General features: G+C 49.3%; 1 protein-coding gene across 1 annotated transcript in view; it reads left to right on the forward strand.

Annotated features, from left to right (window-relative positions):
- Positions 1–23,433, forward strand: part of bnip2 (BCL2 interacting protein 2) — an 83,204-nt gene that overhangs the window by 10,347 nt on the left and 49,424 nt on the right. Inside the window, exons 3-4 of the mRNA XM_071405110.1 lie at positions 14,804–14,899; positions 18,658–18,737. Of these exons, the coding sequence (XP_071261211.1) occupies positions 14,804–14,899; positions 18,658–18,737 (176 nt within the window). The remainder of the gene's footprint in view (positions 1–14,803; positions 14,900–18,657; positions 18,738–23,433) is intronic.

Genomic DNA, 23,433 nt, shown 5'->3' on the forward strand with positions numbered 1-23,433 from the left:
GATGACGAGAGTCTACGGATGACGTTGCAGGAGGCTTTTGCCCGTGACACACCGTATGGCAAAGAATCACGAAGATGGAAGGAGATAACAGCTGCCGTTACAACTTACATCTGCAAAGACATGGCCCCAATTTACACGGTGGAGGAACGGGGGTTTCGTGAGTTGGTGCTAACACTCAACCCAAGATACCAAATGCAAATTGATATGTGACACGTATTAATGCCAAAATAACATGCAAAACAGGCAAGCCCCCCAAAAATATATATTTTAGGCCTATAATAATTTTCTGTTTTCTATTTACCTTTTTAGGTTTTATACATTAATATTTTATATTTTGTTACATGCTTAATTGAACATTTTCACAAAGGTTCTAAATAAAAGGAGAAATAATCAAATATGCGTAACTACCTTTAATTTGTTGAGTGTAATTCAAAATGTAATGAGTAATAGGCCTTTACATGTGGTCATTTTATATCAACTATTTATTCATTGAATTTACAGAAAATGTTCTATATCGTGATATGTATTGTTATCGTGATATGTATTGTTATCGGGATATGAGGTTTTGGTCATATCGCCCAGCCCTAGTATTTATACACTATTTTGAGGTGAATCAAAGCTTATCAAGAGCTGAGAAATAACCTACAATACTGGACCACGTCTGCTAAATAGACTTGTTAAAACTATCTACGACAGTACTGGTCTTTCTACAAGACTAACAACAGTTTCACTTACTCACACATCCACTCCAAGTCAGAAAGTGGTCTCGCCTTCTTGCCAGTGGCATGTACAGTCCTAAACAGTATCTTCATCTTCGTGCTGGTCTGCTCTGACGTTTCCATTAGCGCCGTCACTGAGGGTGTCAAGAGGAGAGGCTGCGATTGAGCTCGGGACACAGAGACACGCAGGCAATGTGACACTCGTTGTGTTCATGGTCACGAATGTTCTCCAGCTTCATCGTTCTATTTCTGATGACCAATGAGTTGTTTCTGCTTTTATCTTCAGCATACTGGCGACACACAACTCATTTACCACAGCCTCGGCATCATACTGGCGACACACAACTCATTTACCACAGCCTCGGCATCATACTGGCGACACACAACTCATTTACCACAGCCTCGGCATCATACTGGCGACACACAACTCATTTACCACAGCCTCGGCATCATACTGGCGACACACAACTCATTTACCACAGCCTCGGCATCATACTGGCGACACACAACTCATTTACCACAGCCTCGGCATCATACTGGCGACACACAACTCATTTACCACAGCCTCGGCATCATACTGGCGACACACAACTCATTTACCACAGCCTCGGCATCATACTGGCGACACACAACTCATTTACCACAGCCTCGGCATCATACTGGCGACACACAACTCATTTACCACAGCCTCGGCATCATACTGGCGACACACAACTCATTTACCACAGCCTCGGCATCATACTGGCGACACACAACTCATTTACCACAGCCTCGGCATCATACTGGCGACACACAACTCATTTACCACAGCCTCGGCATCATACTGGCGACACACAACTCATTTACCACAGCCTCGGCATCATACTGGCGACACACAACTCATTTACCACAGCCTCGGCAGCATACTGGCGACACACAACTCATTTACCACAGCCTCGGCAGCATACTGGCGACACACAACTCATTTACCACAGCCTCGGCATCATACTGGCGACACACAACTCATTTACCACAGCCTCGGCATCATACTGGCGACACACAACTCATTTACCACAGCCTCGGCATCATACTGGCGACACACAACTCATTTACCACAGCCTCGGCATCATACTGGCGACACACAACTCATTTACCACAGCCTCGGCATCATACTGGCGACACACAACTCATTTACCACAGCCTCGGCATCATACTGGCGACACACAACTCATTTACCACAGCCTCGGCATCATACTGGCGACACACAACTCATTTACCACAGCCTCGGCATCATACTGGCGACACACAACTCATTTACCACAGCCTCGGCATCATACTGGCGACACACAACTCATTTACCACTGCCTCGGCATCATACTGGCGACACACAACTCATTTACCACAGCCTCGGCATCATACTGGCGACACACAACTCATTTACCACAGCCTCGGCATCATACTGGCGACACACAACTCATTTACCACAGCCTCGGCATCATACTGGCGACACACAACTCATTTACCACAGCCTCGGCATCATACTGGCGACACACAACTCATTTACCACAGCCTCGGCATCATACTGGCGACACACAACTCATTTACCACAGCCTCGGCAGCATACTGGCGACACACAACTCATTTACCACAGCCTCGGCAGCATACTGGCGACACACAACTCATTTACCACAGCCTCGGCATCATACTGGCGACACACAACTCATTTACCACAGCCTCGGCATCATACTGGCGACACACAACTCATTTACCACAGCCTCGGCATCATACTGGCGACACACAACTCATTTACCACAGCCTCGGCATCATACTGGCGACACACAACTCATTTACCACAGCCTCGGCATCATACTGGCGACACACAACTCATTTACCACAGCCTCGGCATCATACTGGCGACACACAACTCATTTACCACAGCCTCGGCATCATACTGGCGACACACAACTCATTTACCACAGCCTCGGCATCATACTGGCGACACACAACTCATTTACCACAGCCTCGGCATCATACTGGCGACACACAACTCATTTACCACAGCCTCGGCATCATACTGGCGACACACAACTCATTTACCACAGCCTCGGCATCATACTGGCGACACACAACTCATTTACCACAGCCTCGGCATCATACTGGCGACACACAACTCATTTACCACAGCCTCGGCATCATACTGGCGACACACAACTCATTTACCACAGCCTCGGCATCATACTGGCGACACACAACTCATTTACCACAGCCTCGGCATCATACTGGCGACACACAACTCATTTACCACAGCCTCGGCATCATACTGGCGACACACAACTCATTTACCACAGCCTCGGCATCATACTGGCGACACACAACTCATTTACCACAGCCTCGGCATCATACTGGCGACACACAACTCATTTACCACAGCCTCGGCATCATACTGGCGACACACAACTCATTTACCACAGCCTCGGCATCATACTGGCGACACACAACTCATTTACCACAGCCTCGGCATCATACTGGCGACACACAACTCATTTACCACAGCCTCGGCATCATACTGGCGACACACAACTCATTTACCACAGCCTCGGCATCATACTGGCGACACACAACTCATTTACCACAGCCTCGGCATCATACTGGCGACACACAACTCATTTACCACAGCCTCGGCATCATACTGGCGACACACAACTCATTTACCACAGCCTCGGCATCATACTGGCGACACACAACTCATTTACCACAGCCTCGGCATCATACTGGCGACACACAACTCATTTACCACAGCCTCGGCATCATACTGGCGACACACAACTCATTTACCACAGCCTCGGCATCATACTGGCGACACACAACTCATTTACCACAGCCTCGGCATCATACTGGCGACACACAACTCATTTACCACAGCCTCGGCATCATACTGGCGACACACAACTCATTTACCACAGCCTCGGCATCATACTGGCGACACACAACTCATTTACCACAGCCTCGGCATCATACTGGCGACACACAACTCATTTACCACAGCCTCGGCATCATACTGGCGACACACAACTCATTTACCACAGCCTCGGCATCATACTGGCGACACACAACTCATTTACCACAGCCTCGGCATCATACTGGCGACACACAACTCATTTACCACAGCCTCGGCATCATACTGGCGACACACAACTCATTTACCACAGCCTCGGCATCATACTGGCGACACACAACTCATTTACCACAGCCTCGGCATCATACTGGCGACACACAACTCATTTACCACAGCCTCGGCATCATACTGGCGACACACAACTCATTTACCACAGCCTCGGCATCATACTGGCGACACACAACTCATTTACCACAGCCTCGGCATCATACTGGCGACACACAACTCATTTACCACAGCCTCGGCATCATACTGGCGACACACAACTCATTTACCACAGCCTCGGCATCATACTGGCGACACACAACTCATTTACCACAGCCTCGGCATCATACTGGCGACACACAACTCATTTACCACAGCCTCGGCATCATACTGGCGACACACAACTCATTTACCACAGCCTCGGCATCATACTGGCGACACACAACTCATTTACCACAGCCTCGGCATCATACTGGCGACACACAACTCATTTACCACAGCCTCGGCATCATACTGGCGACACACAACTCATTTACCACAGCCTCGGCATCATACTGGCGACACACAACTCATTTACCACAGCCTCGGCATCATACTGGCGACACACAACTCATTTACCACAGCCTCGGCATCATACTGGCGACACACAACTCATTTACCACAGCCTCGGCATCATACTGGCGACACACAACTCATTTACCACAGCCTCGGCATCATACTGGCGACACACAACTCATTTACCACAGCCTCGGCATCATACTGGCGACACACAACTCATTTACCACAGCCTCGGCATCATACTGGCGACACACAACTCATTTACCACAGCCTCGGCATCATACTGGCGACACACAACTCATTTACCACAGCCTCGGCATCATACTGGCGACACACAACTCATTTACCACAGCCTCGGCATCATACTGGCGACACACAACTCATTTACCACAGCCTCGGCATCATACTGGCGACACACAACTCATTTACCACAGCCTCGGCATCATACTGGCGACACACAACTCATTTACCACAGCCTCGGCATCATACTGGCGACACACAACTCATTTACCACAGCCTCGGCATCATACTGGCGACACACAACTCATTTACCACAGCCTCGGCATCATACTGGCGACACACAACTCATTTACCACAGCCTCGGCATCATACTGGCGACACACAACTCATTTACCACAGCCTCGGCATCATACTGGCGACACACAACTCATTTACCACAGCCTCGGCATCATACTGGCGACACACAACTCATTTACCACAGCCTCGGCATCATACTGGCGACACACAACTCATTTACCACAGCCTCGGCATCATACTGGCGACACACAACTCACCACCACAGCCTCGGCATCATACTGGCGACACACAACTCACCACCACAGCCTCGGCATCATACTGGCGACACACAACTCACCACCACAGCCTCGGCATCATACTGGCGACACACAACTCACCACCACAGCCTCGGCATCATACTGGCGACACACAACTCATTTACCACAGCCTCGGCATCATACTGGCGACACACAACTCATTTACCACAGCCTCGGCATCATACTGGCGACACACAACTCATTTACCACAGCCTCGGCATCATACTGGCGACACACAACTCATTTACCACAGCCTCGGCATCATACTGGCGACACACAACTCATTTACCACAGCCTCGGCATCATACTGGCGACACACAACTCATTTACCACCACAGCCTCGGCATCATACTGGCGACACACATAACAACTCACCACCACAGCCTCGGCATCATACTGGCGACACACATAACAACTCACCACCACAGCCTCGGCATCATACTGGCGACACACATAACAACTCACCACCACAGCCTCGGCATCATACTGGCGACACACATAACAACTCACCACCACAGCCTCGGCATCATACTGGCGACACACATAACAACTCACCACCACAGCCTCGGCATCATACTGGCGACACACATAACAACTCACCACCACAGCCTCGGCATCATACTGGCGACACACATAACAACTCACCACCACAGCCTCGGCATCATACTGGCGACACACATAACAACTCACCACCACAGCCTCGGCATCATACTGGCGACACACATAACAACTCACCACCACAGCCTCGGCATCATACTGGCGACACACATAACAACTCACCACCACAGCCTCGGCATCATACTGGCGACACACATAACAACTCACCACCACAGCCTCGGCATCATACTGGCGACACACATAACAACTCACCACCACAGCCTCGGCATCATATTGGCGACACACATAACAACTCACCACCACAGCCTCGGCATCATACTGGCGACACACATAACAACTCACCACCACAGCCTCGGCATCATACTGGCGACACACAACTCACCACCACAGCCTCGGCATCATACTGTAGCCAGCCTCTTGAAACTCCTGTGTCTCCAATCCTCCATTTCTCACAAAACTTTCTTTTATATGTGATTTGTCCTCCTTTTCTGTCAGTGGGTTTTTGTTTCAAAGGTTGGCTTACTCCAGGTAAATGTCGCCACATAACAATGAACGGTAGCTAGCAGCAGACCCGTGGCAAGTTGGGGGCGGCAGGGTAGCCTAGTGGTTAGAGCGTTGTACTAGTAACCAAAAGGTTGCAAGTTCAAATCCCTGAGCTGACAAGGTACAAATCTGTCGTTCTGCCCCTGAACAAGTCAGTTAACCCACTGTTCCTAGGCCGTCATTGAAAATAAGAATTTGTTCTTAACTGACTTGCCTAGTTAAATAAAGGTAAAATATATATATTTTTAAAAGTGAGCGATGTCGAGTAGCTGATGTCCCGTACGGTAAACAGTGCAGCAAAACTAAGAGCACTAGTGGCAGTCACTGACTGGCAAACATGAGTCATTTCCTCTGAGCCATCATGCCAGATAATTTACATTACTATTTTGGTACAAACATTTACCCGCCAGTGTGGCGGATAGCCTTCTGGGATTTACTCGCCAAACGGAAAATCTACCCACATTTGGCGCTTAGCGGGTGTTAATTTCGGACCCTGGATGTGGGGGAATGACCATAGGGGGAGCAGCATGACTGTTGAGGAGGAATGACCATGACTGTTGAGGGGGAATGACCATGGCCGTTGAGGGGGAATGACCATGACCGTTGAGGGGGAATGACCGTTGAGGGGGAATGACCATGACCGTTGAGGAGGAATGACCATGACCGTTGAGGGGGAATGACCATGACCGTTGAGGAGGAATGACCATGACCGTTGAGGAGGAATGACCATGACCGTTGAGGAGGAATGACCATGACCGTTGAGGAGGAATGACCATGACCGTTGAGGGGGAATGACCGTTGAGGGGGAATGACCATGACCGTTGAGGAGGAATGACCATGACCGTTGAGGGGGAATGACCATGACCGTTGAGGAGGAATGACCATGACCGTTGAGGAGGAATGACCATGACCGTTGAGGAGGAATGACCATGACCGTTGAGGAGGAATGACCATGACCGTTGAGGGGGAATGACCATGACCGTTGAGGGGGAATGACCATGACCGTTGAGGGGGAATGACCATGACTGTTGAGGGGGAATGACCATGACTGTTGAGGGGGAATGACCATGACTGTTGAGGAGGAATGACCATGACCGTTGAGGGGGAATGACCATGACCGTTGAGGGGGAATGACCATGACCGTTGAGGGGGAATGACCATGACTGTTGAGGGGGAATGACCATGACCGTTGAGGGGGAATGACCATGACTGTTGAGGGGGGATGACCATGACCGTTGAGGGGGGATGACCATGACCGTTGAGGGGGAATGACCATGACCGTTGAGGGGGAATGACCATGACCGTTGAGGGGGAATGACCATGACTGTTGAGGGGGAATGACCATGACCGTTGAGGAGGAATGACCATGACCGTTGAGGGGGAATGACCGTTGAGGGGGAATGACCATGACCGTTGAGGAGGAATGACCATGACCGTTGAGGAGGAATGACCATGACCGTTGAGGGGGGATGACCATGACCGTTGAGGCGGAATGACCATGACCGTTGAGGGGGAATGACCATGACCGTTGAGGAGGAATGACCATGACTGTTGAGGAGGAATGACCATGACCGTTGAGGGGGAATGACCATGACTGTTGAGGAGTAATGACCATGACCGTTGAGGAGGAATGACCATGACTGTTGAGGAGGAATGACCATGACCGTTGAGGAGGAATGACCATGACTGTTGAGGGGGGATGACCATGACCGTTGAGGGGGAATGACCATGACTGTTGAGGAGGAATGACCATGACCGTTGAGGAGGAATGACCATGACTGTTGAGGGGGAATGACCATGGCCGTTGAGGGGGAATGACCATGGCCGTTGAGGGGGAATGACCATGACCGTTGAGGGGGAATGCCCATGGCCGTTGAGGGGGAATGACCATGACCGTTGAGGAGGAATGCCCATGACCGTTGAGGAGGAATGCCCATGACCGTTGAGGAGGAATGCCCATGACCGTTGAGGGGGAATGACCATGACCGTTGAGGGGGAATGACCATGACTGTTGAGGGGGAATGACCATGACTGTTGAGGGGGAATGACCATGACTGTTGAGGAGGAATGACCATGACTGTTGAGGAGGAATGACCATGACCGTTGAGGAGGAATGACCATGACTGTTGAGGAGGAATGACCATGACCGTTGAGGGGGAATGACTGTAGGGGAAGCGGTGTGACTTGTGGGGGAATGACTATAGGGGGAGCGGTGTGACTGTTGTGGGGGAATGACCATAAGGGGAGCAGTGTGACTGTTGTGGGGGAATGTTCCTAAGGGGAACAGCAGGTAAAGTAAGTGACTGTTGAGGGGGTGTGGGGTGAAATGTCCACAGGGGGAGTGACACAGGGGCAGGTATCAGACTAGTGATGGCTATTACCTTCTCTAGGATATGTGGGACGCTAACGTTCCACTTGGCCAAAAGCCAGAAAAAATGTAGCGCGCCAAATTCAAATATATTACTATAAAAATCAATCTTTCATGAAATCACACATGAACGACACCAAATTAAAGCTACACTTGTTGTGAATCCAGCCAACATGTCTGATTTCAAAAAGGATTTACGGCGAAAGCACACCAAACGATTATGTTAGCTTAGTACATAGCCACAGGAAAACACAGCCATTTTCCCAGCAAAGATAGTAGTCACAAAAAGCAGAAATAGAGATAAAATTAATCACTAACCTTTGATGATCTTCATCAGATGACACTCATAGGACATCATGTTACACAATACTTTTATGTTTTGTATGATAATGTGCATATTTATATCCACAAATCTCAGTTTACATTGGCGCCATGTTCAGAAATGCCTCCTAAATATCCGGAGAAATTACAGAGAGCCACGTCAAATAACAGAAATACTCATCATAAACTTTTATGAAAGATACATGTTTTACATGTAATTAAAGATACACTTGTTCTTAATGCAACCGCTGTGTCAGATTTCAAAAAAACTTTACGTAAAAAGCACACCATGCAATAATCTGAGACGGCGCTCAAAAATAACAACATTTCTCCGCCATGTTGGAGTCAACAGAAATACGAAATTACATCATAAATATTCCCTTACCTTTGCGATGTTTGTGCTACAGGATGCAAATTTCTGTTTGAAAAAGCTAGCCTTTGCTTTCTTAACTGCCTGTGTATATTGGTTCCTAACTTCCCTGAAAAGTTGCGTATCGCAAATGGGGCATGCTTATTTAAGATGGTGAGGAAAGCACTTTTAAAGAATAACCAGGCATCCTCTACTGACGGAATGAGGTCAATATCCTTCCACCATACCCGGGCCAGGTCGATTAAAAAGGCCTGCTCGCTGAAGTGTTTTAGGGAGCGTTTGACAGTGATGAGGGGTGTTCGTTTGACCGCAGACCCATTACGGACGCAGGCAATGAGGCAGTGATCGCTGAGATCCTGTTTGAAGACAGCGGAGGTGTATTTAGAGGGCAGGTTGGTCAGCATGATATCTATGAGGATGCCCATGGTTACAGATTTAGGGTTGTTTGATCATTTGTGTGAGATTGAGGGCATCTAGCTTAGGTTGTAGGATGGCTGGGGTGTTAAGCATGTTCCAGTTTAGGTCACCTAACTGTATAAACTCTGAAGATAATGGGGGGCAATTAAATACGGTGTCCAGGGCACAGCTGGGGGCTGAGGAGCATCTATAACAAGCAGCAACAGTGAGAGACTTATATCTGGTAAGGTGGATTTTTAAAAGTAGAAGCATGAACTGTTTGGCCACAAACCTGGATAGTAAGACAGAACTCTGCAGGATGTCTCTGCAGTAGATTGCAACTCCGCCCCCTTTGGCAGTTCTATCTTGGTGGAAAATGTTGTAGTTGGGGATGGAAATGTCAGAATTTGTGGTGGCCTTCCTAAGCCGGTATTCAGACACGGCTACGACATCAGGGTTGGCGGAGTGTGCTGAAGCAGTAAATAAAACAAACTCAGGGATGAGGCTTCTGATGTTAACATGCATGAAACCAAGGCTTTTACGGTTACAGAAGTCAACAAATGAGAGCGCCTGGGGAATAGGAGTGGAACTGGGGGCTACGTGGCCTGGGTTAACCTCTACATCACCAGAGGAACAGAGGAGGATAAGGGTACGGTTAAAGGCTATAAGAACTGGTCGTCTAGTGCGTTAGGAACAGAGAGTAAAAGGAACAGATTTCTGGGCGCGGTAGAATAGATTCAGGGCATAATGTACAGACAATTGTATGGTAGGATGTGAGTACAGTGGAGGTAAACCTAGGTGTTGAGTGACGATGAGAGCGGTTTCGTCTCTGGAGGCACCAGTTAAGCCAGGTGAGATCTCCGCATGTGTGTGAGGTGGGACAAAAGAGCTATCTAAGGCATTTTGAGCGGGACTGAGGGCTCTACAGTGAAATAAAACAATAAGAACTAGCCAAGACAGCAGTAGACAAGGCATATTGACATTAGAGAGAGGCGTAAAGCAATCACAGGTGTTGACCAGGGGAGCTAAGACAACAACGGGTGAATGGGCAGAGCGGGTCAGTTAGGTACATACAGGACATACAGGAGTTCGAGGCTGGGGCCGACAGGTAAACAAAATGAGGTACCGTGTTATTGAAACAGTCCAGGGGGCATCAGCTGTGTAGCCGAGTGATCATAGGGTCAAAAGAGCAGCAATAGGTGAGTCAGGGTGCCGTTCGGTAGTCACTACTACGCTAGGCTAGCAGGGGACACAGCGTTCAGAAATGCTATCAGGCTGGGTCTAGTAGATGGTTCTTCGGCGACATCGTAACAGAATAGCCTGTTGAGAACACATCGGGCGATCACGTAGGCGTTGGATCGGCTGTGCTCTGTGTCGACAATAAAGGGTCCAGGCCAATTGGCAAAGGAGGTATTGTAGCCCTAGAATTAGCTGGTATATGGGCCTAGCTCGAGGCTAGCTCAAGGCTAGCTGGTGCTTGCTTCGGGAGAGAGGCGTAATTAATCGGTATCGGCTTTTTTTGTTCCTCCAATAATCGGTATCTGCGTTGAAAAATCTTATTCTGTCGACCCCTAGTGCAGAGTATAACGCTGCCTGCTGCTCAAGATAACGCTCCAACATGGCATAAGGGGAGTTCCATCTTGTTGGGACATGGTGTATGAGCTTGTGGGTCGGTAGCTGTAACTTTCCTGCTTGGTCTTAAGCACGTGAGCAGCTGTTGTGCTTCGGTGGAAAAAAGGAAACCATCTTCCTGATCCTCCCAAGGAGGCGGATCTGGTTCACTGAGATTCCCCTTTGGGATGCTGAATTGATCACATGTGCAAAGCAAGCGATCTGTGGCTCCAGTCCAGCCTCTATCACTGAATTTACTTGGTTCTTGGCATTATCTGTGGTTGTTGGGATATTGCTATTGGGCCTCTCTAGCTTCCCCTCTGCTTTCCTAGTGTGGCTCAAGCACTTCCACCATATTTTTAAACCCTTTGTTTTCCACAACAGAGTATGGCCTCATGTCTGCAGCGATAAACATCCCAGTAGATTTGGTGATGGCTTCACCCGGTCTGATTCTGCAGCAAAGGGCTTAAATGCCGCGGTGAGAAGTTGTTGTCTCTTGGCTGAGTTGGCTCCCGTCACTGACACACCAGGGTGATGACGCTTTAAATGTGTGGCCACGCTCCATGTATTTCCATGATCATACGGCTTTCTTGTGGCACAATGCCTACACACCGTAGTGGTGTCGTCCACCACCCTGCTTCCGTCATCCTAATTAACAGGGAAGCCAAACTGCTCCCAAACATGAGACTTACATGAAGCGGGAGGCTTTTCCAGTTCTTCAGCTCCTCCGCTGGCCATGGCTGTCACTGCTCTTTTTTCTGCTTTGCTTTTTGCAATGTGAGCATCCAGGATTGATTCGTTGGTATTTAACATGCCCTGTTCACGTGAACAGTACACACGGCTGCTTTAAAAAAATAATCAAATCAACCTTCAGGCTTCAGAGTCGAACACAGCACACATCAGTCTTTATCTTTTCACTGCAACTCTGCATCGAGATTTAGGGAATTGTTACTTTAAACAGTAACAGCGGCAGTAAAACTGTATTTCACACTATGATGGTTAAACTTTGCAATCGATCCGCGGATCACAGGCGTGCCGAAGCGTCGGGGGTGAACCGTACCGATCAACTACGGTCCGTTACACCACTACTGAGTACCAGTCTATATTTTCAAGCATAGTGGTGGCTGCATCATGTTATGGGTATGCTTGTAATCGTTAACGACAGGGATGGTGCTGACAGAGATGGTCGCCTTGCTTCGCGTTCCTAGGAAACTATGCAGTATTTCGTTTTTTTATGTATTATTTCTTACATTGTTACCCAGGAAATCTTAAGTCTTATTACATACAGCCGGGAAGAACTACTGGATATAAGAGCAACGTCAACGACCAGGAATACGACTTTCCCGAAGCGGATCCTCTGTTTGGACCACCACCCAGGACAATGGATCGGATCCCAGTAGGCAACCTAAAACAACGGCCACACACACAGCCACACGCACACAGCCACACGCGCACGGCCACATGCACACAAAGCATCTATTGAGGTTCTGTTGCAGCAGTTGGGTGGGGGATCTCTTATTTACGTCTGTTGTAGGATGAACTGAGAACTGGTGTCATGTCTAGGATATTGAGCTACCAGTCACAGCACAGATAAATGATTGTCTTATTACGCTTTCTGTGTCAGATTATCTCTGACTCCTTGGCTTTCTGCTCTTGAACCTAATTCACTGACTGGAACACAGAGAGGTCTTTTGAAAGGATATTCAACTGGGATGAAATGATGACCCGCTTTCTCTCTCTGCAGTCTGGAACAAACTGTTCTGACCTGTCTCTCTCTCTGAAGTCTGTAACATTAAACTGTTCTGACCTGTCTCTCTCTCTCTGTAGTCTGTAACATTAAACTGTTCTGACCTGTCTCTCTGCAGTCTGTAACATTACACTGTTCTGACCTGTCTCTCTCTCTCTGTAGTCTGTAGCATTAAACTGTTCTGACCTGTCTCTCTCTCTCTGTAGTCTGTAGCATTAAACTGTTCTGACCTGTCTCTCTCTCTCTGCAGTCTGTAACATTAAACTGTTCTGACCTGTCTCTCTCTCTCTGCAGTCTGTAACATTAAACTGTTCTGACCTGTCTCTCTCTCTGTAGTCTGTAACATTAAACTGTTCTGACCTGTCTCTCTCTCTCTGTAGTCTGTAACATTAAACTGTTCTGACCTGTCTCTCTGCAGTCTGTAACATTACACTGTTCTGACCTGTCTCTCTCTCTCTGTAGTCTGTAGCATTAAACTGTTCTGACCTGTCTCTCTCTCTCTGTAGTCTGTAGCATTAAACTGTTCTGACCTGTCTCTCTCTCTCTGCAGTCTGTAACATTAAACTGTTCTGACCTGTCTCTCTCTCTCTGCAGTCTGTAACATTAAACTGTTCTGACCTGTCTCTCTCTCTGTAGTCTGTAACATTAAACTGTTCTGACCTGTCTCTCTCTCTCTGCAGTCTGTAACATTAAACTGTTCTGACCTGTCTCTCTCTCTCTGCAGTCTGTAACATTAAACTGTTCTGACCTGTCTCTCTCTCTCTGCAGTCTGTAGCATTAAACTGTTCTGACCTGTCTCTCTCTCTCTGTAGTCTGTAGCATTAAACTGTTCTGTCCTGTCTCTCTCTCTGCAGTCTGTAACATTAAACTGTTCTGACCTGTCTCTCTCTCTCTGTAGTCTGTAACATTAAACTGTTCTGACCTGTCTCTCTCTCTCTGTAGTCTGTAACATTAAACTGTTCTGACCTGTCTCTCTCTCTGCAGTCTGTAACATTAAACTGTTCTGACCTGTCTCTCTCTCTCTGTAGTCTGTAACATTAAACTGTTCTGACCTGTCTCTCTCTCTCTGTAGTCTGTAACATTAAACTGTTCTGACCTGTCTCTCTCTCTCTGCAGTCTGTAACATTAAACTGTTCTGACCTGTCTCTCTCTCTCTGCAGTCTGTAACATTACACTGTTCTGACCTGTCTCTCTCTCTGCAGTCTGTAACATTAAACTGTTCTGACCTGTCTCTCTCTCTGCAGTCTGTAGCATTAAACTGTTCTGACCTGTCTCTCTCTCTGCAGTCTGTAGCATTAAACTGTTCTGACCTGTCTGTCTCTCTGCAGTCTGTAACATTAAACTGTTCTGACCTGTCTCTCTCTGTAGTCTGTAACATTAAACTGTTCTGACCTGTCTCTCTCTCTCTGCAGTCTGTAACATTACACTGTTCTGACCTGTCTGTCTCTCTGCAGTCTGTAACATTAAACTGTTCTGACCTGTCTCTCTCTGTAGTCTGTAACATTAAACTGTTCTGACCTGTCTCTCTCTCTCTGCAGTCTGTAACATTACACTGTTCTGACCTGTCTGTCTCTCTGCAGTCTGGAGCGCCAGGAGTCTGTGGCGACCACCGATGCTCGTCTCCGCATGGAGGGGGTGGAACTTAAAGAGGAGTGGCAGGACGAGGACTTCCCCAGGTAACGCGTCTTCCGACAACCAGGCATACCTAACAACCTGACTTTAGCTGTGGTAATTATAGGCACCTCAGTCAATACTCTGATCTCCAGGCAGTATGCTCTTTTCTGGGTACTAGTCTTGTACACTACATGACCAAAAGTATGTGGACACCTGCTCATCCAACATCTCATTCCTAAATCATGGCCATCAATATGGAGTTGGTTCCCCCTTTTGCTGCTATAACAGCCTCCACTCTTCTGGGAAGGCTTTCCACTAGATGTTGGAACATTGCTGCTATAACAGCCTCCACTCTTCTGGGAAGGCTTTCCACTAGATGTTGGAACATTGCTGCTATAACAGCCTCCACTCTTCTGGGAAGGCTTTCCACTAGATGTTGGGACATTGCTGCTATAACAGCCTCCACTCTTCTGGGAAGGCTTTCCACTAGATGTTGGAACATTGCTGCTATAACAGCCTCCACTCTTCTGGGAAGGCTTTCCACTAGATGTTGGAACATTGCTGCTATAACAGCCTCCACTCTTCTGGGAAGGCTTTCCACTAGATGTTGGAACATTGCTGCTATAACAGCCTCCACTCTTCTGGGAAGGCTTTCCACCAGATGTTGGAACATTGCTGTTATAACAGCCTCCACTCTTCTGGGAAGGCTTTCTACTAGATGTTGGAACATTGCTGATATAACAGCCTCTACTCTTCTGGGAAGGCTTTCTACTAGATGTTGGAACATTGCTGCTATAACAGCCTCCACTCTTCAGGGAAGGCTTTCCACTAGATGTTGGAACATTGCTGCTATAACAGCCTCCACTCTTCTGAGAAGGCTTTCCACTAGATGTTGGAACATTGCTGCTATAACAGCCTCCACTCTTCTGGGAAGGCTTTCCACTAGATGTTGGAACATTGCTGCTATAACAGCCTCCACTCTTCTGGGAAGGCTTTCCACTAGATGTTGGAACATTGCTGCTATAACAGCCTCCACTCTTCTGGGAAGGCTTTCCACTAGATGTTGGATCATTGGTACTATAACAGCCTCCACTCTTCTGGGAAGGCTTTCCACTAGATGTTGGAACATTGCTGCTATAACAGCCTCCACTCTTCTGGGAAGGCTTTCCACTAGATGTTGGAACATTGCTGCTATAACAGCCTCCACTCTTCTGGGAAGGCTTTCCACTAGATGTTGGAACATTGCTGCTATAACAGCCTCCACTCTTCTGGGAAGGCTTTCCACTAGATGTTGGAACATTGCTGCTATAACAGCCTCCACTCTTCTGGGAAGGCTTTCCACTAGATGTTGGAACATTGCTGCTATAACAGCCTCCACTCTTCTGGGAAGGCTTTCCACTAGATGTTGGAACATTGCTGCTATAACAGCCTCCACTCTTCTGGGAAGGCTTTCCACTAGATGTTGGAACATTGCTGTTATAACAGCCTCCACTCTTCTGGGAAGGCTTTCTACTAGATGTTGGAACATTGCTGATATAACAGCCTCTACTCTTCTGGGAAGGCTTTCTACTAGATGTTGGAACATTGCTGCTATAACAGCCTCCACTCTTCTGGGAAGGCTTTCCACTAGATGTTGGAACATTGCTGCTATAACAGCCTCCACTCTTCTGAGAAGGCTTTCCACTAGATGTTGGAACATTGCTGCTATAACAGCCTCCACTCTTCTGGGAAGGCTTTCCACTAGATGTTGGAACATTGCTGCTATAACAGCCTCCACTCTTCTGGGAAGGCTTTCCACTAGATGTTGGAACATTGCTGCTATAACAGCCTCCACTCTTCTGGGAAGGCTTTCCACTAGATGTTGGAACATTGCTGCTATAACAGCCTCCACTCTTCTGGGAAGGCTTTCCACTAGATGTTGGATCATTGGTACTATAACAGCCTCCACTCTTCTGGGAAGGCTTTCCACTAGATGTTGGAACATTGCTGCTATAACAGCCTCCACTCTTCTGGGAAGGCTTTCCACTAGATGTTGGAACATTGCTGCTATAACAGCCTCCACTCTTCTGGGAAGGCTTTCCACTAGATGTTGGGACATTGCTGCTATAACAGCCTCCACTCTTCTGGGAAGGCTTTCCACTAGATGTTGGAACATTGCTGCTATAACAGCCTCCACTCTTCTGGGAAGGCTTTCCACTAGATGTTGGAACATTGCTGCTATAACAGCCTCCACTCTTCTGGGAAGGCTTTCCACTAGATGTTGGAACATTGCTGCTATAACAGCCTCCACTCTTCTGGGAAGGCTTTCCACCAGATGTTGGAACATTGCTGTTATAACAGCCTCCACTCTTCTGGGAAGGCTTTCTACTAGATGTTGGAACATTGCTGATATAACAGCCTCTACTCTTCTGGGAAGGCTTTCTACTAGATGTTGGAACATTGCTGCTATAACAGCCTCCACTCTTCTGGGAAGGCTTTCCACTAGATGTTGGAACATTGCTGCTATAACAGCCTCCACTCTTCTGGGAAGGCTTTCCACTAGATGTTGGAACATTGCTGCTATAACAGCCTCCACTCTTCTGGGAAGGCTTTCCACTAGATGTTGGATCATTGGTACTATAACAGCCTCCACTCTTCTGGGAAGGCTTTCCACTAGATGTTGGATCATTGGTACTATAACAGCCTCCACTCTTCTGGGAAGGCTTTCCACTAGATGTTGGAACATTGCTGCTATAACAGCCTCCACTCTTCTGGGAAGGCTTTCTACTAGATGTTGGAACATTGCTGCTATAACAGCCTCTACTCTTCTGGGAAGGCTTTCCACTAGATGTTGGAACATTGCTGCTATAACAGCCTCCACTCTTCTGGGAAGGCTTTCCACTAGATGTTGGAACATTGCTGCTATAACAGCCTCCACTCTTCTGGGAAGGCTTTCCACTAGATGTTGGAACATTGCTGCTATAACAGCCTCCACTCTTTTGGGAAGGCTTTCCACTAGATGTTGGAACATTGCTGCTATAACAGCCTCCACTCTTCTGGGAAGGCTTTCCACTAGATGTTGGAACAATGCTGCTATAACAGCCTCCACTCTTCTGGGAAGGCTTTCCACTAGATGTTGGAACATTGCTGCTATAACAGCCTCCACTCTTCTGGGAAGGCTTTCCACTAGATGTTGGAACATTGCTGCTATAACAGCCTCCACTCTTCTGGGAAGGCTTTCCACTGGCTCTGTGCAGGCCAGTCAACTTCTTCCACACCGATCTCAACAAACCATTTCCTTATTGACCTGGCTTTGTGCACGGTGGCATTGTCATGCTGAAACATGAAAGGGCCTTCCACTAAGTTGGAAGCACAAAATCATCTAGAAGGTCATTGTATGCTGTAGCGTTAAGATTTCCCTTCACTGGAACTAAGGGGCGACAAAAAGTTATTGAACTGCCTTTTCTTCCAGAGGCAGTTTGGAACACTGAGGTGAGTGTTACAACCGAGGACAGACGGTTTTTACACGCTACACGCGTGTGTGGCCTACTACTTTGCGGCTGAGCCGTTGTTGCTGCTAGACGTTTCCACAATAACAGTTGACCAGGGTATACATTTGAAAAGTGACCGAGCGCTTCAGTAAGGCCATTCTACTCCCAATGTTAGACAAATCCACTCATTTGAAGGGGTGTCCACATACTTTTGTCTATGTAGTGTATATGTTATTATAATGCTTTCAACACTGAACGAGCAGTTAGTTAGTAGTGGTAATAGCAGCTATATCCTCTACTGTTGTGTGAGGAGGAAGGGTTATAGATGACCTGTTGTTGTGTGTCTGTAGGCCCCTACCTGAGGAGGAAGAGGAGGACATTCAGCTGGGTGAAGATCTCTTCACTGGACCCTCTGGAGAAGGACAGTCTGGTAAGAACGTCATTCAGTATCTCTGCTCATCAGTATCCGCCAAACCTCAGATGTTGCATGTTGTTCATGTCATCATTTGGCTGTGATGCCACACCTCTAGGTTATGTGATGCCGCATCTCTGGGTTACGTGATGCCACATCTCTGGGTTACGTGCTGCCACATCTCTGGGTTACGTGCTGCCGCATCTCTGGGTTACGTGATGCCGCATCTCTGGGTTACGTGATGCCGCATCTCTAGGTTACGTGATGCCGCATCTCTGGGTTACGTGATGCCGCATCTCTGGGTTACGTGATGCCGCATCTCTGGGTTACGTGCTGCCGCATCTCTGGGTTACGTGCTGCCACATCTCTGGGTTACGTGCTGCCACATCTCTGGGTTACGTGATGCCACATCTCTGGGTTACGTGATGCCACATCTCTAGGTTACGTGCAGCCACATCTCTGGGTTACGTGATGCCACATCTCTGGGTTACGTGATGCCACATCTCTGGGTTACGTGCTGCCACATCTCTGGGTTACGTGCTGCCACATCTCTGGGTTACGTGATGCCACATCTCTGGGTTACGTGATGCCACATCTCTAGGTTACGTGCAGCCACATCTCTGGGTTACGTGATGCCACATCTCTGGGTTACGTGATGCCACATCTCTGGGTTACGTGCTGCCACATCTCTGGGTTACGTGCCGCCACATCTCTGGGTTACGTGCCGCCACATCTCTGGGTTACGTGATGCCACATCTCTGGGTTACGTGCCGCCACATTTCTGGGTTACGTGATGCCACATCGCTGGGTTACGTGATGCCGCATCTCTGGGTTACGTGATGCCACATCTCTGGGTTACGTGCTGCCACATCTCTGGGTTACGTGCTGCCGCATCTCTGGGTTACGTGCTGCCGCATCTCTGGGTTACGTGATGCCGCATCTCTGGGTTACGTGATGCCGCATCTCTGGGTTACGTGATGCCGCATCTCTGGGTTACGTGATGCCGCATCTCTGGGTTACGTGATGCCGCATCTCTGGGTTACGTGCTGCCGCATCTCTGGGTTACGTGCTGCCACATCTCTGGGTTACGTGCTGCCACATCTCTGGGTTAAGTGATGCCACATCTCTGGGTTACGTGATGCCACATCTCTAGGTTACGTGCAGCCACATCTCTGGGTTACGTGATGCCACATCTCTGGGTTACGTGATGCCACATCTCTGGGTTACGTGATGCCACATCTCTGGGTTACGTGCTGCCACATCTCTGGGTTACGTGCCGCCACATCTCTGGGTTACGTGCCGCCACATCTCTGGGTTACGTGCCGCCACATCTCTGGGTTACGTGATGCCACATCTCTGGGTTACGTGCCGCCACATTTCTGGGTTACGTGATGCTACATCGCTGGGTTACGTGATGCCACATCGCTGGGTTACGTGATGCCACATCTCTAGGTTACGTGATGCCACATCTCTGGGTTACGTGATGCCACATCGCTGGGTTACGTGCCGCCACATCTCTAGGTTACGTGATGCCACATCTCTGGGTTACGTGCCGCCACATTTCTGGGTTACGTGATGCCACATCGCTGGGTTACGTGATGCCACATCGCTGGGTTACGTGCCGCCACATCTCTAGGTTACGTGCCGCCACATCTCTGGGTTACGTGCCGCCACATTTCTGGGTTACGTGATGCCACATCGCTGGGTTACGTGATGCCACATCGCTGGGTTACGTGATGCCACATCTCTAGGTTACGTGATGCCACATCGCTGGGTTACGTGCCGCCACATCTCTGGGTTACGTGATGCCACATCTCTGGGTTACGTGATGCCGCATCTCTGGGTTACGTGATGCCGCATCGCTGGGTTACGTGATGCCACATCGCTGGGTTACGTGATGCCACATCGCTGGGTTACGTGATGCCACATCTCTAGGTTACGTGATGCCACATCTCTGGGTTACGTGATGCCACATCGCTGGGTTACGTGATGCCACATCTCTGGGTTACGTGATGTATCTCTGCTGTATCCCAGCCTCTACAAGCTAATGTATTTGATGTCAGGCGTTTGTCAAACTGCTCTCTCATCTCTCGCTGCTTCAGGCTATGTATTGTGTATATATTTTCTCCAGCTCTGCAGGCTATGTAATGTGTATATATTTTCTCCATCTCTGCAGGCTATGTATTGTGTATATATTTTCTCCAGCTCTGCAGGCTATGTATTGTGTATATATTTTCTCCAGCTCTGCAGGCTATGTAATGTGCATATACAATATATAAACAAAAGTATGTGGACAGCCCTTCAAATTAAACTCGTCTGTCCTCAGTTGCAACACTTACTACCGAGTAGTGAGGACAGACGAGCACAAGAGCTTATAGCCCACTTCGAACATTCAACCTGCAGCTGTGTACCCCCTCTATCACCAGGGTCAGCTGTACCCCCTCTAGCACCAGGGTCAGCGTACCCCCTCTAGCACCAGGGTCAGCTGTACCCCCTCTAGCACCAGGGTCAGCGTACCCCTTCTATCACCAGGGTCAGCGTACCCCCTCTATCACCAGGGTCAGCTGTACCCCCTCTATCACCAGGGTCAGCTGTACCCCCTCTAGCACCAGGGTCAGCGTACCCCACTCTAGCACCAGGGTCAGCTGTACCCCCTCTATCACCAGGGTCAGCTGTACCCCCTCTATCACCAGGGTCAGTGTACCCCACTCTAGCACCAGGGTCAGCTGTACCCCCTCTTGTACCAGGGTCAGCTGTACCCCCTCTAGCACCAGGGTCAGCTGCGTACCCCCTCTAGCACCAGGGTCAGCTGCGTACCCCCTCTAGCACCAGGGTCAGCTGCGTACCCCCTCTAGCACCAGGGTCAGCTGCGTACCCCCTCTAGCACCAGGGTCAGCTGCGTACCCCCTCTAGCACCAGGGTCAGCTGCGTACCCCCTCTAGCACCAGGGTCAGCTGCGTACCCCCTCTAGCACCAGGGTCAGCTGCGTACCCCCTCTAGCACCAGGGTCAGCTGCGTACCCCCTCTAGCACCAGGGTCAGCTGCGTACCCCCTCTAGCACCAGGGTCAGCTGCGTACCCCCTCTAGCACCAGGGTCAGCTGCGTACCCCCTCTAGCACCAGGGTCAGCTGCGTACCCCCTCTAGCACCAGGGTCAGCTGCGTACCCCCTCTAGCACCAGGGTCAGCTGCGTACCCCCTCTAGCACCAGGGTCAGCTGCGTACCCCCTCTAGCACCAGGGTCAGCTGCGTACCCCCTCTAGCACCAGGGTCAGCTGCGTACCCCCTCTAGCACCAGGGTCAGCTGCGTACCCCCTCTAGCACCAGGGTCAGCTGCGTACCCCCTCTAGCACCAGGGTCAGCTGCGTACCCCCTCTAGCACCAGGGTCAGCGGTACCCCCTCTAGCACCAGGGTCAGCGGTACCCCCTCTAGCACCAGGGTCAGCGGTACCCCCTCTAGCACCAGGGTCAGCGGTACCCCCTCTAGCACCAGGGTCAGCGTACCCCGTCTATCACCAGGGTCAGCGGTATCCCCTCTAGCACCAGGGTCAGCGGTACCCTCTCTAGCACCAGGGTCAGCGGTACCCCCTCTAGCACCAGGGTCAGCGGTACCCCCTCTAGCACCAGGGTCAGCGGTACCCCCTCTAGCACCAGGGTCAGCTGTACCCCCTCTAGCACCAGGGTCAGCTGTACCCCCTCTAGCACCAGGGTCAGCTGTACCCCCTCTAGCACCAGGGTCAGCGTACCCCTTCTATCACCAGGGTCAGCGTACCCCCTCTAGCACCAGGGTCAGCTGTACCCCCTCTAGCACCAGGGTCAGCTGTACCCCCTCTAGCACCAGGGTCAGCGTACCCCACTCTAGCACCAGGGTCAGCTGTACCCCCTCTATCACCAGGGTCAGCTGTACCCCCTCTATCACCAGGGTCAGTGTACCCCACTCTAGCACCAGGGTCAGCTTACCCCCTCTTGTACCAGGGTCAGCTGTACCCCCTCTAGCACCAGGGTCAGCTGCGTACCCCCTCTAGCACCAGGGTCAGCTGCGTACCCCCTCTAGCACCAGGGTCAGCTGCGTACCCCCTCTAGCACCAGGGTCAGCTGCGTACCCCCTCTAGCACCAGGGTCAGCTGCGTACCCCCTCTAGCACCAGGGTCAGCTGCGTACCCCCTCTAGCACCAGGGTCAGCTGCGTACCCCCTCTAGCACCAGGGTCAGCTGTGTACCCCCTCTAGCACCAGGGTCAGCGCACTCTCAAATATAGTTTTTTGCCATCATTGTAAGCCTGCCACACACACTATACGATATATTTATTAAACATAAGAATGTGTGTGAGTTTTTCACAACCCGGATCGTGGGAAGTGACAAAGAGCTCTTATAGGACCAGGGCACAAATAATAATTTAATAATACATCATTTTGCTCTTTATTTAACTTCTCTGCGCTACGGATCCCGTTAGCGGGATCATTTTCCTAAACAACCGCTGAGTTGCAGGGGGCCAAATTCAAAAATATTACAAAAAATATTTATAATCATGCAATCACAAGTGAAATGTACCAAAACACAGCTTAGCTTGTTGTTAATCGCTTACCTTTGATAATCTTCGGATGTTTGCACTCACGAGACTCCCAGTTACACAATACATTTTATTTTTGTTCGATAAATATTACTTTTATAACAAAAAAACGCCTTTGGGTTGCGCATTAGTTCAGAAAACCAAAGC

This window comes from Salvelinus alpinus, chromosome 6, assembly GCF_045679555.1.
Source record: "Salvelinus alpinus chromosome 6, SLU_Salpinus.1, whole genome shotgun sequence".
In the NCBI taxonomy this organism is placed as follows: Eukaryota; Metazoa; Chordata; class Actinopteri; order Salmoniformes; family Salmonidae; genus Salvelinus; species Salvelinus alpinus.